The following is a 17,485-nucleotide window of genomic DNA, read 5'->3' on the forward strand; positions in this document are numbered from 1 at the left end:
CACTCACTCCGGCGCTCGTGTTATCGCCAGCATCGTTTGCCTTCCCATTGTTATGGCGCATGTGCTACGGCGTTGAAGGAGGGAAGCTTAAGCATTGAGTATTTCTCAGTTACACACCACAGCTGTGAGCGAACAGCAACAGCGTGGATATACGAGTATATATTCTGCCTCACATTTTGACTGGGCCAAACTTGATTTCGCCTTGAGTGTGGCGTCGCCGTAGTGTGGCCTTCTTTTCAGCCATGCCGTAATCGGATTCACACCCCATTTTGTCTTTACACGCGGGGAATTATGTTTGGACGATTTGTCAACTTCCTCAACACGTAAGTCAATTGATTAATCAATATATATCTTTTGATTCGGTAGGCATATTCCAGGTTCCGAAGCCCGAAGAAGTCTTTTTTTAATCATCACCGTTACGTCAACAAATAATTTTCGTATAATGAGTATACCAATCTGTTACGTAAGATGCAACTTACGCAAAATAACTGTTTTTTTTAAAGAAGCGTCCTTAGATAAAAGCGTTTCGCAAAGAAGCGTTTTTTGGCAAAAAAACGGGTTTGAGAAAGAAGCTTCTTTTTCTTAAAGTCGGCGACAACCCGGTAATGTACCTATTATAGGTAATTTTTTGCCAAAAAGGGTCTTTTGGTGCAAAAAGCTTAAAGAAATCGTGTTTCAATTAAATAAACTTTTTCTGATTAAACAAGGCGTTTTTTTTATAAAAAGGGTTTTTGGGAAAAAAACGTTTTTTTTTAATGCTGCCGAGAATCCTGTAATATATCCAATGTAACTGGTTTTTTGGGTAAAAAAAGCGTTTCTTTATCAAAAAAAGCGTCTTTTTGTTAGTGTCGCCGAGAACCCGGAAAATGTGGGAAATTTCAACGCGCCCCGCACAGGCCCACATATTCCGCCTTCGCAACCGCCATCCCGCGGCTCCACGGCGGGATTCGGGCTGAACAACGTGAAACCGGCGGGACAGGGTCCGGGTCTGTCGGCCGGTGGATTGTTCGGCGGATTGCAGGACATGGTCAACGCCAGCAATATCAACAACGTGATCAACGCGGGCAAACAGCAGCTCAGCGGATTATCCATGCCGCCACACCCGCCACCGCCACAACACCCGCAACAGCCGCTGTTCCGTAAGTAATCCCGTGTTTTTCCCATGGATCACAGGATGGGCGGTAATCTGAGCAGGCGTCGTGCGAAATCCTTAATTTCCGCATTTGTCAGTAGGCGTGCGCCTAATTAACAGAATTTCCAACGGATTTTTGTTTAGGTGAATCATCTCGGGATAATTTCCGGTTATATAAATACCAATTAATTAAACGCAAATTCGTATTAAATGTCAATTTAACATTTCTATTTCCGGTTAGGCAAATATCATTTAAGTAAATGTAAATTAGTATTAAATGTCATTTATAACCACATTTATTTCTTTTTTTTATTAAATATCGTATTAAATTAGTGCGCGCCATTGAGAATTACTTAATACTGCTTTAGTAGTTTTAAAACTAATTTGCTTCATTTTTTATTTTTTTTAAAAATGGTTTTAATTTGTTTCCTTTACCGCATTTTTCAAAATTATGTTTTAATTTTTTTGTAATTCTAATGATCAGGGTAGAAGATTTAACCCGACGAAATTTAATTATAAAACCGATAAAACATTAAAACAAAGCTTTAGGTGAAATTAAGAAGATTCAGTGATATGCATGAAAAATGGAAGATAATTTATCAAGTCTGGATTAAGGGTGATATCAAGGCAAATTAAGATAAATCATGTTATTATCCCTGGTAATTCCTACATACACGCTGCCAGCGGAAACCGTACTTTACGGATGAATTATGTACACAACTGTCACGGGGTGAAAAAGACTAATGGATGTTGGCGGTATATATATTGTATTACTCTGTACATGTACTGAATTTCTTTGGCCTGGATGCATCCGCAGGATCCGGGAATGCGAATGTGAGTAATGCCAGCGCGCCGGCATCCCGGCGCACATCCGTGTCAGCTGCGCCGCCGCCGCCAGCAGCCCTGGTGGGCGCGGGGGATGTGGATATGAGCGGTCTGACGGAGGAGGAAAAACGACAAATTGCCGCCGTCATGCAGCGCGCCAACCAAATGGCCGCCGATGAACCACCACCTGCGCCGCTCCCGCCGCAACCACATCCGCCAACGGCCACGCCCATGTTTAGGTAATTAACCGGCAAAAAAACACTGGTTCGAAAAATATTTATTTTTACAGATTTTTTTTAAAAACCAGTTCAGTTCTACTGATTTCTGCTTTAAAGGTAATTAACCGGCAGAAAAAACACTGGTCCGAAAAGGTTTACTGTTATTGTGCTGGTCCGAAAATATTTAAAAATATTTACTTTTGCCAAATTTTTTATAACAAGTCCCAATTTTCTAAATTTTGCTTTATAGCGAATTAACCGGCAAAAAACTGGTCGAAAATTAGAAATTTTTAAAGAAGTTTTGAAAACAGTTTTCTGATACAGATTTGGCTTTTTTTGCGCGCTAACCTGGTATAACTTTAGAAAATTTTACTCGCAGCCCCGAATTCGTTATAAAACCGTAAATGTTTTGTAAAAAAATTCGAAACGCACTTAAAATTAATTAGACGAAAGAAATTCAGAACTGATATTCCCAAAACTGAGTATTTTGGATTTTTATCAATATATATAGCTTGGGAAAATTGTAATATACTGTGTTATAACGAATATCTTACACGCTTGGGGTGTCCTTACTTAGAATAATAAACGCCTAAGAAATTAAAAGCGTATTTGTAATAATGAGGATTATGGTGGTACTATTTAAACGATTTAAATCAATAATGTTTGAAATGGTTGACTGTGTGTTACCATATCTCGCACATTGGTTACACAACTTCCGTTTTAATATAGTGGGAATTAGCATTAATCCCTGAATAAATGGCTGAAATTGCCGGCCAGAACGGATGGCCCGGGTATTATACGGAGCTGGCTCGATTGCCGCTCCAGACGTTTTATCCGTGTAGAGCGATGTTCGTGCATCGATGCGCCGCGCTGTATCGCTAAACACAATTTCTATCGATCAACGCGGCGAACGGTTGGCTCCTATTTTTCCCAGCTACGGGGGAAAGGGAAAAGGGGCTGAAATTCAATTATCCACCTACGTGTTTACCTTGCAATTGGCGATTTACTTATCGCTTCAATAAATATTCCCCATCCGTCAATGTACATATATGTCGGCATATATAATCAACAATCCCTGACATCTGCTCTTTTCCCTCCGTTGCTGTTGCGCAGTGGTTTCGTTTTTCTGATTAAAAGGATTTTGGGATGACTTATCTAGAACATTTTGACACGTTCCCATTTTTTCATGTTTTAGAATTATTTTTAATATTCATTATTTAACAAGGGATTAAAATTTTTTTTAATATTCAATATCTAACACGAACATAAAATTTTCTAAAACATTTGTTAACAAGAAACTAAATTCCTAACTCATATATTCATTATTACAGAAAGAACCAGATTTTTTAGTATTCGTTATTCCACAAGAAAAATCAGATTTTTTAAAGATACATTATTTACCAAAAAATAAATTTCTTTATATTCATTGTTTATTGTTAGCAAACAAATACAAATTTCGTTCAAAACTAATTTTCTTCCAAACATTTTAGGATAAAATATACGGATAAATTTGCATTTAACGCTTTGCGAAAAAATAAACAGCCTTTTATTTTTATAATTTGGATAGATAAAGCAACGATTTACTCAATAAAAAACTTCATAAAATCGGCACCGCGTCGCACTCCTAAAATTTATTAGCCTCGCAGCTGATAGATGTCGATTTCACCGCTAAAATGAAAGAATCTTATTATTGCCTCGATCGTAAAAACGATTGTGATGTGTTCATGCAAATACTGGTGACGATTTCCTATCATTTCCCTTTTTATTGTCGCAGTCATAAAAACGCAAAATGATTTTTTCGGGGTAGAACACACTTAAATCCAGGAAGACGCGACATGCACAGTGCTTGTTGATTTTCCGGGAAGCAGCTAGCGCAGAGACCGCCCGCCGTGGCGGATAAAAGCGGGTATAATGGGAGTTTAATGCCTTTCCAGGATTGTAATCACTGCCGTCAAAATGATTGCAAATCCATTGACTTCCCCTTTGAAAATGGCTTTTTATAGAGCACCATGCCGGTTGTGCGCTTGGTTGACCTTCTGACACTGCAGCCAGATATACTACTGTTTTTTTCTCCTTTTCAGGGAATTGTTGCATGTGAATAATTATCTCACGAAAACAGCGGTTTTCGTTACTCACACACTTTAAAATTTAAAAGGAATCGGCAAATCATAAAAATATTGTTCGTACATATTGGGAAAAAATACAATATTAATTAAAATTAACTTTTTTGACGTACTGCATTTAATTATGGCAAACAAGATTTGCCGGTGTTAAAGAATTTTTTTATTAGTTAACAGAATAAATAATAACTGCTCGCATAGCATACATTTATCGGGTGAAACTTATTTTAGTAATAATATAGGTAAAATATTAAAGCACCGTAGTCGCGGGTTTATATTTGAGGCATTTGATTTCCGGCTGATATTCGAATTATTCAATCAATAATTTCCAGAAGTACTTAGACATGTCTGTATTCTTAATCAATACTGCTTACAAGTAAGGTGTGGTCAATCAATTAATTGCTTTTATATATACGGGATGTTTTTTTACTACGTACCGCATTTTTCCCGAGAAAGCGCGGTAAAAACCGGTTCTACAATATGGAGAAAAAAGCACATATATGTTGCACAACATAATGGCGGTATTTCCTATGCGGAACCGATCGGTGCCATGATGAGTCCATTTGATCGGTTGCGTTGCGTCAAGTGCGGACATGTTGTGCTTCCTTTGTGGCAGCCAACTTGTTCCCCATTCGGCGTCGGCCAACCATCACGGCTCAGGCATCACGGCATTAAATTGTTCGACAAGGCACCATATTGATTTTTCGCAGCTCCTGCATTACACGGTTTTTCTTCCTGACAAGTAATGCGATATGACGCCGAATTTCGCGGCTTCTCCCTTGGCGTAACCGGGTTAACACAACATATAAGACAACTGCCAACCTAAATTTTTTTTAAATGCAAAACTTGATAAATACTTGTAAAAAATCAAATTTATAAAAATAAATTTAAATTTATAAAAATAATATACAGTATGTCATGCAGTTCAACAAAGACTGGACGGGAAAACCGAGGAATGACTGGGCGATAAATAAATTTTTAAATTATAATTTTTATAGCAGCACTTGTAGAGAGCTAAATTTACAAAATAAAAGTATTTTGCCCACAAAAATATATATGCCAAATATGTAGGTAGGCTTTTCAAACTTCGGGGGTGAGAAATATTTTTTAAAATTTTTAATGTTTTTAAATTCTGTTATTTATGTCAGTTTTATTTTAAAATTTTTTGCGCTTGAAAATAATATATTTTACGTTCCCACTCGAAAGCCGGCTTTACTGGGCATATTTTAATCTGTAAGCCAGGATTGCAGTAGTTACTTATTGGGAAATTCCATAAGCGTCCTTTATAAAAGGGCAAACAATTGTACAGAAAGTCAAAGGCACTTGCGCAACCACTGGGGCTTGTTGCCCGCATAATGAAAGCTTATTTCCTATCCACACACCACGAACACCGCACTGCTGACACCAGCCACTGTAATGAAACAATTGCGTCCTTGACTGTCCCGCGGGAGACGTCTTCCGTCGCGGTTCGGGCCGTGTTTATTGAATTGTGGCCGTTTTCAAATTTGCCGGTTATGACGCAGGATGACCCTTGAAGGCAGTACATGGAGAAGTCCTTCACATGTTTTAATTAACGCTCCGGCTCTTGACACCGCGCGCCATATATACACTTGCGGACGTATTGCAGGGTTTCGCTTCAATTGACACTTGTTTGATTAGAGTTTATTTTTACACAATACACGTTGGTCGACGGTTTATTACGGCAACAGCCGATGGGTACGGCAGTGCAGCTGCGCACCGGAAATACATAATGGAAAATATTTTTACTTTACTGTAATTAATCACGCCAATTATACTTCTATGTATTCTCGGGCGTGACGTCATGGCGGTTCGGCTGGCATACTTACGCCGGTAATTCACCGAAAATGTCACGAAAATATCTGTAAATTTATTTTTAATTATACTTGCTCGTTACAGTGACTCGCATATGAGTAAGACGTACAAAACAAGAACCAACTAAATAACATGGATTAATGTTTAACTAAAAACAACGCTGTATTTACATTTATACGCAGAGCTTCACAGCCGTTTAATTATGATTTACGTATTGTTTTCGTAGTTTTACTAGAGTAGCTTATTTTTTTAAATATTAGAATAAGTCGTTAGGCCATTGCTTGAATATTGTTTTAAATATTGTTGTATTCTAATGCAGCAGCATAAAATGGCCATAAAAGTAAGGCTTTCAGCAAAAAGGTTTTCTATATGATGCTAACGAAGAAAAACGTTGTATAAATTGTATCCTGACAAGCCGCGAGTGGCGGAATAGTAGAAGGGTAATGGAATTACGGCATCACTCGTGAACAGCGCTGAAACTAAATAGTGGCAAAGGTGACCTTGGAGGGGAATCGATTGTCAGGTCACGTCTGGTGGTGGTTGGTGATGGATTAGAATACATGTGCGTGACAGACACAAAGCGGATTATGCAAAAGAAGCTTTTAATACTACCATGACTTTTCCTCTGAGAGGTCATTTTAATAATTGACGAACGAAAGAACTCGACACGAGCGCGCGCGCCGTGGTGGCATTTTACTGTTAATATTTTTTGGCACGGGCGGTGGCATCCCATTATGTCATGGGAAGTACCCAATCGTGTTCCCAAAAACACCTCAATTAGCCATTTGACTTTACAGTAAAAATATAGACTGTATTTTTTATTAAAAAAATATTAAACTTTTTGCTGGTTTTTGCCTGTAATACGAATGTACAACAAAAGTATATTGTGCTTGCGGCGCTTTATACATTATTTAACATACCGGTTAACTTATTAAAAATAAGCGATTAACTTATTGCTGATTAACTTATTAAAAAGACAACAATATTCTGTTATAATTAAGGGTGAGACTATAGGCACCCCTTTCACCCCCGTTTGCTATAGGCACCCCCTTTTGCACTCTGTTTTACTATGGCACCCCTTTTCTATTACATAAATCTCGCAACCTATTTTTTCCGTGGGCTATACCGCCTATAGGCACCTGTTTCCTGTTTGCAGTCATTTTTCCCAGCAGTCTGACAAAGATTTTCTAACAGTTTTTTTGGTTTACAAAGATTTTTTTGACGATCTGACATGACTAGGTCATTCATATAAAAACGCGTACGTACTAGGTAGCACTCCTTCCGACAATGTGCCGGTCTGACTGACTTCATAATGATTTGGTTGCGTTGATAAGTTTTCTTGCATTTCTAAGGTGGTGATGTTTGGGGCTTTTTGGGGCATCGGACATCACGATATAAATAAACGCTCCGGCAACTTTCTTACGGATTTCGTTAAGTACAGGATTAACCATTCCCTCTTTTGTTCTTTCACTTTGTTCTACTTTATCGTGCTTGGTCGTGTGTTATTTTCGTGTGCGACGGGGTGCAGGAATTAGTTAATCAAAAAGGGGTGCCTATAGATAACGGGGATGAAAGGGGGTGCCTATAGCCATTTCCTATAATTAATTTAATATATGAACAAAATTAAACGGATTTTAACAAATAAAAAGTTTTAACTATAGTCCTTACCTATGTACAGTATATAAATGGCAAGTTAGCTGTAAGGGTCAAAAATAAAATTTTATTTTGGTCTTTTTCTTAGGCCACCGGCATTTTCCGCTTTGGCTAAAATCCCATTGTCTCCGGCGCCGACCCAACCGGTTGCCATGACGTCACAACGCCCGCCAGTGTCGGCGGCTAACAATTTTATGCCGGCATCGAGTGGAGCGGCGGCTTCGATCAGCGGATGGAATTTCAATACAATACCGGCAACAACCGCCTCCGCACCGGCAAAGTCAGTTCCGGCTGATCCCTTTCAGAGTTTGCGGATGCCGGAAAAGGTCACCACCCCGCCCGCACCCACACCGGTGGCGCCGGTGCAACCGGCCAGAATGCTCCCGGTACCGCCGGTACAAAGTGGACCACCGGCGGCCGCTGACTTCAGCCTACGAACTGCTCACATAATGCAGCAAAATGCATTTGATAAGGTAGCTGTTGGTTACATTACTTATGGTTAGATATTTAACGTAACGCGACAACATTCGGCATAATCGGTAAAATAATTATTGAACATATTCAGCTCTGTATAGGTCTGACTGAGTAATCTCTTTTGCCGCGTTTGTCTTAAGTCTATTTGAACTTGACGTTTTAGACCTTATGTTTTTGCATTTAAAAAATATTTTAGCATAATAAGGAATAAACATGCAGCACATCGATAATCCTTTATCTACGCACCTACTCTATGAAATTTTTTATTTTTTAGTCTTTTAATTTTTTAAGAATACTGTTTTCTATAAGTTTTGTGCCGGTGTACTAAGCATGCACAAAAATATTTTTTTTAATTTTGAACGATTTCGAACACGCGAACTCCAAGAACTGATTAAATGATTTGCTCTCAAACTCGAAATGTTTGATCGCTTGATTTCAACACAGAGGAAAACATCAGTTAGTAAATTGTGCATAATCGTAGTGCAACGTCAGTTTACTAACTTGGCCAGTATGGAAGCCGCTGTCCTATCGTCAAGTTACAAGCAGTACATCAATAAATTTAACTATCAAGTATTTTCATTATTTTTCATCTTTCTTATTACTTTCATATGGATTTGGTGACCATCTTGTTTTTTGCTTGACAACTAGCTATAAAGTTGTAACTTGAAAGTACCATATTGCCTGTACTTAATATTATCTAATAAACCTGATGTGCAGGACATAAAAACCCGCGCCTTCCGCCAAGACAGGCAAGATCGTTCGTTATCATCGGAGGGCTCCATCACCTCCCAGGACTCCTTCATGTCGGCCGACAGTTTCGGTGCCCCACCGTCAACCGCAGCGGCCATCGCGCCCCTCAAAACCTCCTCCGCCCAATCGGAAAAATGCCCCATTTGCCAGGAGACCGACCTGAAGATCGTGGTCGTCCACGGGAAACCCCAGCCGCTCATCGGCCAGCTGTGCGCCCGTTGCGCCTTAATCGTGTGCTCCAAATGCGGAAAGGTCAAGAAGGACTCCCAAAACAAGGTATCATCGTTTACTTCGTGATAAACTAATTTGTAAATAAAAAAGTTGGTTTCCATAGAAAGCCTTTTGGATGTGCGCTCAGTGTGCCGATATCCCCTGGGAACCCTCCGACCTCCGGGAACCGGACCCCCCGCGGCCGGTGGACACCCCGCCGGCCGTGTACATTGCGCCCCTGACCCATCTGGTCACCGCCGACAACAAAGTCTGCTCGGAAGCTGTACGCACCTCCCCGTCCTCGTTCCACGACGAACCCGAGTACATGCTTCCGGGGCACGACGACACCCTCCCCGAACCCCCGCCCGACCTGTACCCACCGGGCGACTGGGACGATGTTCCGACGAAAGCCTACCCCAAATTCGATCTGAAAAATCTGGACGGGAATTCCTACCAGCCGTCGCTGTTCCACCGCCTCCCGGATGATCCCATGGCGCTGTCCCCGGGAGACGACGGGGAGGAGCTGCCGTCTCCGGAGCCCGGAGAATTCTATCCCAACGACGACGTCCACACGGTGGCGTCGCCCAAGGGGTTCCCGCTACTACACCAGGAGCCGGTGACCTCCTGACCTTTCAGGATGACTCCTTCTGGCAGCGCACCAACCCGCAGCCCCCGCCGTCCATCATGACGCGCTGGCCGGACGAGGAGACCGTCCTCCCGGAGCCGTATCTGGAGGACCTCCAACAATTCTCCTCCCAGGATTCCCTATACGAAATCCAGGAAGAGGAGACCAGCGATTATGGTTCCCAAATCCAGGCGGCGTGTTCAGAGATCAATTCCCTGTCGAGCAGTACGAGCACCAGTGGGAATGATTTCCGCGGGGGCAATGGGGAGGAGGCCGGCGGATTGCGACGGAGTCATTTCGTGGAGAACTTCCGGCAGATGCCGCGGGAAGCCAAGAAGGCCGTGGTGGAGCCCCGGGAGAGTCGGCCGCCCGCGGGTGCCGTGCAGAAAGCCGTGGTGGCCATTGAGCGGAAGCAGGTGGCGACGAATATCGTACCGCCCACGGTGACGGTTAAGCAGCTGGGCAGCGGACCGGCTAATGGTGAGTCCGGGCAGTTTTACATTTTTTTGCCGCTACTTCTTTATACACTAAAGACACTAAAAAGAATGTGTAGTTACTGTGGTTAGATTAATGGGTTTATTTAATCGTCGTTCGAGAGCACGTCATTCCTCTCGATAACAGGTGATTTGTTGTAGTAGTGTGGCTCAATGCGGTAATGGAGGCGACGTAACAAGCCTTCATGATTCAGTTCTGTCGACTGAAACTAGCATACTTGTTACTTGTTAGTATTATTAATAATAATGTCAACAAACTTTTTTTGGTGATTCAGCGCAATCCAAAATCCATATGGCTCTTTCTTTTTGAAATAGGACGATTTATATCAGTGTACAGTATTAATTTCTCGAAACCAACGACGAGCCGGAAAACTTTTAAAAATAAGTCGGCAGCCTCTGTCAACAGAGCGGACGACGAACGTAGCAGTTTTACTGTTGATTTCCAAAAGAATTTTACAATGGCGAAAACCAAGGAAGTGGATTCTCGTAAACGTGATAGAACTATACCGCGAGATCGGTATGGCTACGCATACAGGGCGCACAACCATATTCAAAAACGTTAATTTTTTTCTTGGCATTGCACTGTATAGGTGTTTAATACAGCCAGCAATATCTTACTGTCACTATTGAAGATTTTCAATTTTGTATGCTCTCATTGTATGTGCGAGTACATACCGGCCAAATCGATCTGCAGCATTGATTTCGCTACAATAAATTTGCTTTTTATACACGGCTTACGGCGCTTAATACTGGATTACATAACTACGTATTTTTAAGTACAGTATCCCCGCTTTCCAGTTTTCGCAGCCTGTCATATAATAAGCGGGTGTTTTGTGCAGATCCTCCAAAGAAACCACCGCCACAGTCCCGCCCCACCCTCCCCTCGCCCGTCCGCACCTCCGTGGAGTCCACCACCCAGACCATCAACACCGAGCCCCACCCCGCCATGCCGCCGCCCACTAGCCGGTCCGAACCAATCAGCCGTGGCAATCACGTACACTTCATCGAATCAGCCCCGCCCCACAGTACACTGGAGAAGAGCAGTCAAGCGGAGACACCGCTGCCGGCGGCGGTTCATGGCCCGCCCGGCCATCGACGCCCATTGATCCATCAGTCGTCGCGGGATGAACTGATCATGTCGGAGATTGAATCGGAACTGGATTCACTGATGATGGACGGGACGATGGGGGATAACTTCGATACGGTGTCGCAGAGCAGTATGTTCAGTGGGACCAGTACCAGCTGTACCTTCCCGGCATCATCCAGTATGACAGGTACGCGTAAACACTTCATGCATAAATTTATGATGTTTTTGCTAATAGTTGGTTGATATCATTTTTAATTATTATTTTTTTATGTCAAATTTTAATTTTTTTATGCGTTAATGTTTTGTCTTGGCATTTCATTTGCAAGATTTCTCAGAAGATTCCAGATGCGATTTGGATTTAATCCAAAATCAATATTTTGTCCTATCTGAATGGTTTATTTTGATCAATATTAATGCCATTTATATTTATTTGAAGTCTGGTTCCGAAATTTCCGGTACAGATTAAGTTAGTTAGAAATCGTTTTCCGGCGAAGTCCAACTTTCTATGTATTTTTCTGGAGTTCGGTCTATTTTCGCTATCATGAGGGTGATCGTGAATGGAATACAGGCTTGGATGTGAAATGTTAATTATAAACTATCGGCTTATATTTTATTGTTTTGTTTGAATTTTTTTTAAACAAAGTGATCTCTTTGACGACCAGTAAATGCTTTTTGTCTGTGAACTCAACCATTACGCATACTCTTTATACGAGCATAGTATAGCACATGGAATCGTAGAATTACGGCTGCAACGTCGTTAGTGGCAAAAATTGGGCTGTATAATAAAAGAAATAAAAAAATTAAAAAGGTTCTGGTAAGTTTTTACACTCACTTTTAATTTTAATTATTATTGTTGTATGTTTTTCGTATATTAATTTCCCACACATCTTTTCAAAGCGTGTCGTTGGCTTTCCTTCAGTGCGCACCACGTACATGAATAATAGCATACCGGTATATTTATATATATGTGTTAGGTTTAAACAAAGAAGAGCGCCGTTGTAAACGCCGGCTGCCGCTCCTTCCGAAAGATGACCAAGCCGGCTACTCCATGACCCCGGAGGAGCGGGAACGGCAGAAGCGCGAACTGAAGCGCCGTATCAGCGGCCACCTGCTGAAGATCAGCCCGCATCCGGATGACGAGACGCACCGCAACAGTCTGGCCATCGTCCAGGGCTGGTCCAATGAGCTGCCGTCGGCCTCCGGGGGCGGCGGCAACGGCCCCGGCAGTCTCCTCCTCACCAGCCGCATCAATCAGAGCAAAGTGGTCAAACGCAAGAAGCACAAGGTGCGTTCACTTGTGGGTTATGTCAACAGCGGCTGGAGTGCTTATTGATTTCCGCTGGATGTTACTTAGCCGGTTGTTATTCAGCGGGCGCCGTAAGCCCTTGTTAATGCAGCAATCAATTATTTTTATATTACTTAGTTTAAGTTTAATTATTAAAACTACTTTTTATTTAAAATAAAAATGGATTTCACTTAATAGCTGTACGTACTCGTATTATCCCGAATTTTGTTTAAAAACTAATCTCTGTCGAATGACTAGCCTGGATAGTAGTGGATCCTATAACAATGCAGTATAAGGTTATCAAGTATTATTGTAGAGCAATGGCATATAATCATCCACTTGTATTCGACCAATGCGTGCCGAATTCTATCCAAATTTCAGTTAACGTTCCTACCATTTATTCTGAAGAAATCTCTGGTAATTTGTGAAAAAAATCAGTTTTCTATGCATACATAAAGCTTTTTTGTGTCAAAAAAACGCGACAATTACTCCTACACAAATTTTTTCAGGTTTATGAATGATTTTATTACTGTACTTTCCGCCTTACTATATATGTACGTTAATTTTTCTTAAATTCCATGAATGGACATCGCGATGTTGCTATCAAAAAATTTTCACCACGGTAGGATCAAGCTAAAAATAAGAATCGACTATCAGGGAATATTGATCGGAGTGCGGTTAAAAAACGATCGAGTCGTCAGATGGGATTTGATGGGTGTTTTATCCCCTCCAGCCAGGTCGGCTGTTGTGACAAATTGTAGGGAGAATGAAAAGTTACAGTCCTGTCAGTGACTCTTTCCACCGCTCGATCATGACCAGAGAAAGGGGGATTTAATTGTGTCAGGCTCAGCTGCACAATGTACGCATTATTGCCACCACAGATCCCAACAGTAAAGAAAGATGTTGCGCAACGGCACGCACGGTGACCGCATAAAATCTCTCATCCATTATACCGATGCCTGGGAATTTATTGTTAGCCACTGTATTCTGGTTGTGCAGGAGACGCCAGACCAGAAATAATGGAAACTGTTAGCGTGCTAAAATATTAGCTTCTACCAAAAATACTTTTTATGTCGATTATATAATACTCGTATTTACGTTTGTTTTCAGCAGCCAATTTTTCATATTAGGTGTGTCTATTACCACGGTAAATACAATGCATATTAAAAAAAGTTCTTTACAATTTAAAAAAACAGTGCGAAATTACAACAAAAAAACTGGACTGTACTTTTTTATTGACTGGAATTGGCTCCACGATGACACTCAGTAAAATTGAAACTATAGCATATTGTAGTGAAGTGGCTCTGTACTGCCGCGGAAAGGTTCTTGATTTAAAATCACAGAAGAATATAATACTGCGTTGGTACACAACATTGACTATTTTTTCGTAGTTTTATTTCAGAAACAAATATTTTTTCAAGATCACATGATTATAACGCGGTAATTTTTTTTACAATTGTGTGTAAATACAGTAAATACATGTAAATACAGTGTATTAGCCGTAGCAGTCTTTAGTTACAATTGTCTCGCAAATACATGTAACAGCCGTTTTCTGGTCAGCAAGGAAAACGATAGAAAAAATATTCAAGTTCTCGTACCGCTTCAAAAAACTCTGGATTGTTTAAGCATTCCCCGGCCACGCCCCATGACGCCGAGAAGCTGCAGCTGCTCAAACAGCAGCTCCGTGCCCTGGCCGCCCACCGCGACCGTGTGCACTACGGCGACGAAAAGGTCACCGTCGCCGCCTTCGGCTCGCTGCCCAATAAGCCGGTCAACAGCGGATGCGTCGCGGCGGTGCTCAACGGTTTCCGCGGCGACGACCACCTGTCGTCCTCCAACGAGTACCTCACTGACACGACGCTGGGCTCGGTGAAGAAGATCCACAATATCCGCTCGGCCTACCAGCAGCACACCACCACCTCCGACCCCGCACTGTTCCGCAGCGTCCTGGAGCAGTACCGGCGGCAAGCACGGGAGGATCAGTATCAACGCGAGCGGGACGATTATCAGCGGTATAATATCGGCGGCCCCCCACGGCGAGAGGAGTTTACGGGTGAGCTATGGGGCTGCTACGTGTATGTTAGCTTTTCTGTGACGCCATGCGCCTGGGCGCAGTTAAAGAATTATTTCAACAACTGACAGAGCCAGTCAATACCGACCGTGATGCGATTGGCTGCTAAATTTTATTTGGAAGGCTATCGTCATGGAAATTACAGTTTATGACTACCTGTTTTAGAAATTTGTTTACTAGTACCTATGCAGAAGGGTTTAACAGGTTTGATGCACATTTGCATTATGCACAGTTGCAGTTTTTACACACCTGGCTAGATTAATCGGCCTGTTGGGAGTGGATAACGTAGTGCATGGGCCCATTAGACCAATGACGCCTTCGAGAATGCTAGTTACTCAGGATTTTGTCCGTCTAGAGATAGTGCGAAAATAACTGCCATAATATTACTACGATTTTTTCACATAGAATATCTAGCATATGTTTCGAAGCTAGTTATGGAGTTAGGTTACCTGAAGTTTTCTGTCTACGGTATTTTATAAAGCTGCAGACAGTGATATGAGAAAACCGTTGGATACAGCCTACCGGTAATTGGCGGTAAAGCATCCATTGTACATCAGAATTAATTTTACCTCCATACACCGTATACACACGCATACACCGTATAATTAATTAGAAAAAAAGTTTTTGATTTGAGTTTTGAATGTAACACAAAAGGTGCAATACCAATAAAGTGCAAGACACAAACAAATACCGAAAACATTTTAATTTTCAGGACCAAAATCTTACAGCCAGTACCAATCCGATCCCGACCTGCAGGATATTGTCAATAAACTGCAGCAAATCAACCGGGAGATCGCCGACACCAAAGCCTTATTCCGCTCCACCTCCAGCCTTGCGCTGACCCGCCGTCCACCCGGACCCCGCTGGCGCTCGGAGAACGACCTCAGCCTGATGTCGCCCACCTACCGCCCACCACCACCGCCCTACGGCCGCGACTATCCACCCCGGACGAACCACCCTTCCTGCGCGACTCCAATCGTTACCACCCGCTGGCGATGTCACACAGCTTCGGACGGGGACGCCGTATGTGGGAGGACGACTTCTTCCGCATGGACAACGACTACGACTACCGCATGTACCCGCCCGAAGACTTCCGCGGCCCTTTCGGTCGGGGACCGCCCTTTCCGGCCTTCGTCGAGCCCCTCCCGTATCCGCCACCCCCTCCAGGATCTTTCGCCGGGACGTACGCGCCAGAGGACCAGTATTATCCGTTTGACGGGTACGATGAGCCCCGCGAGGAGCTGTGGGGACCGGTGGCCACCGGGCCGCCGTCTGTGCGGGCGGTGACGCCGTTGGCGCACACGGCCGGGCAGCAGATCAGCCAGGAGACGGTGCTGGATGTGCCGCTGCCGGATTCGCGGGTCAGTAATGCCGAGGAGCCCCAGACCGGCGTGATCAGTATGGAGGGCGATGCGTGGGAGGATGATAAGGAGAACGCCAGTGAGACCGGGAGTGATGGGATGGATGTGGGGGAGAAACTGTCGCGGTCCATGTCTCTGAAGAAACCCAAGAAAGATAACGGACAGGTGGGTGACCTAAGTGCTTCTCACAACTTTATTGCATGTTTTTGTCTTACTAAACAGTCTTTATATGTTGCACGACTGACAAAGAAAAAGATAAAAGCTATTCCCTATATAAAATTTTGCACTGGCGGTAAAACGTGATATAGCCCACTGCATAGCTAACTCACATTTTTACGGTAAAAGTTGTTCCTGACTCGAAGCATTGCCAGCAACAAATACTTAATAAAAAATCGTAGTAAACAGACTATTTATGGAGCTAAAAACTGGTACATTTTTCAGTGACCTTGCGTATACTCTGTACGACCTTGCGTATACTCTGTCTGTTTTATTTGGCAGCAACTATGTATACGGTTCCGATTAAGAATCAGGTGCCGTTACTCTACGATTTTGCATATCTGCCGGTATTTTATTCATTATTATTCTGTATTTCACGGCGCTCTATATCAGCGATAAATTTAACCAATGTTATAAAATCCATTTTGACAGTCGAATCCTCACAGTCTTAAAATGATCATACTGTTCAATCGCTGGTGGAAAACTAATGAATGTCTGTTAACTTGTGAATGAACTGTTCTGCATTGCTTCCGTGATGAACAACACACACGATTTTATCCGGCAGAAACCCTAGTAGAAGCTAACTTCCACAGCAAGGTCATATTATAATAATATTATCATAAATTTATTGCTGTTTTATACCGCAGTGTATGTATTATTTTGTTCCTATTAATAACGATCTAATGGATGTACGGTATATTTTCAGCCAAAGTATGCTTTTCCCACCAAGCGTATCCTGCTGACACGTGATCCCAAAGATCGAAGTTTGAGCGGGAATGGGCTGGGCGTACGGATTGCCGGCGGGAAGCTGATACCCAACACCAACACCCTGGCGGCGTTTATCAGCAAGATCTACGACAACGGCATCATGGCTACATTGGGTGAAGCCAAAGAAGGTTGGTGGGATCGACGATAATTTATCATAACTGCTTCTGGCAAAACAGTGTTTATTATGGTTTAACAGGTGACCAAGTCCTGGAATGGAATGGTGTCCCACTGACCAACAAATCCTACGAAGAAGTCCAGGAGATTCTGGAGAAAAGCAACGGAGAAGTGGAGATCCTGCTGCGCAGTGATTACAATGTCCGCGATCTGGAGAGCGAACTGGAGCAGCAGCGGATGGCCCGTCGC

At 42.6% G+C, this 17,485-nt stretch overlaps 3 protein-coding genes across 3 annotated transcripts in view; 2 read left to right on the forward strand and 1 right to left on the reverse strand.

Annotated features, from left to right (window-relative positions):
• On the forward strand, window positions 1–9,843 carry LOC129594408 (palladin-like). Its single transcript, XM_055491086.1, has 6 exons — window positions 1–323; window positions 847–1,139; window positions 1,950–2,196; window positions 7,870–8,254; window positions 8,973–9,281; window positions 9,340–9,843. The coding sequence occupies exons 1-6, from the start codon at window positions 292–294 to the stop codon at window positions 9,841–9,843; spliced, it is 1,770 nt and encodes a 589-aa protein (XP_055347061.1). The 5' UTR covers window positions 1–291.
• LOC129594406 (uncharacterized) lies at window positions 9,764–16,202 on the forward strand. The gene is made up of 5 exons (XM_055491082.1): window positions 9,764–10,320; window positions 11,174–11,608; window positions 12,396–12,706; window positions 14,333–14,759; window positions 15,490–16,202. Exons 1-5 carry the CDS (start codon window positions 9,900–9,902, stop codon window positions 16,062–16,064), a joined length of 2,169 nt encoding a protein of 722 aa, XP_055347057.1. The 5' UTR covers window positions 9,764–9,899; the 3' UTR covers window positions 16,065–16,202.
• Window positions 10,312–17,485, reverse strand: part of LOC129594407 (uncharacterized) — an 18,231-nt gene continuing 11,057 nt past the window's right edge. The window contains exon 5 of the transcript XR_008691190.1: window positions 10,312–10,376. The gene's annotated coding sequence lies outside the window, so the exon portion shown is untranslated. The remainder of the gene's footprint in view (window positions 10,377–17,485) is intronic.

Source organism: Paramacrobiotus metropolitanus, unplaced genomic scaffold (assembly GCF_019649055.1).
Source record: "Paramacrobiotus metropolitanus isolate TYO unplaced genomic scaffold, Prichtersi_v1.0 Parri_scaffold0000068, whole genome shotgun sequence".
NCBI lineage: Eukaryota > Metazoa > Tardigrada > Eutardigrada > Parachela > Macrobiotidae > Paramacrobiotus > Paramacrobiotus metropolitanus.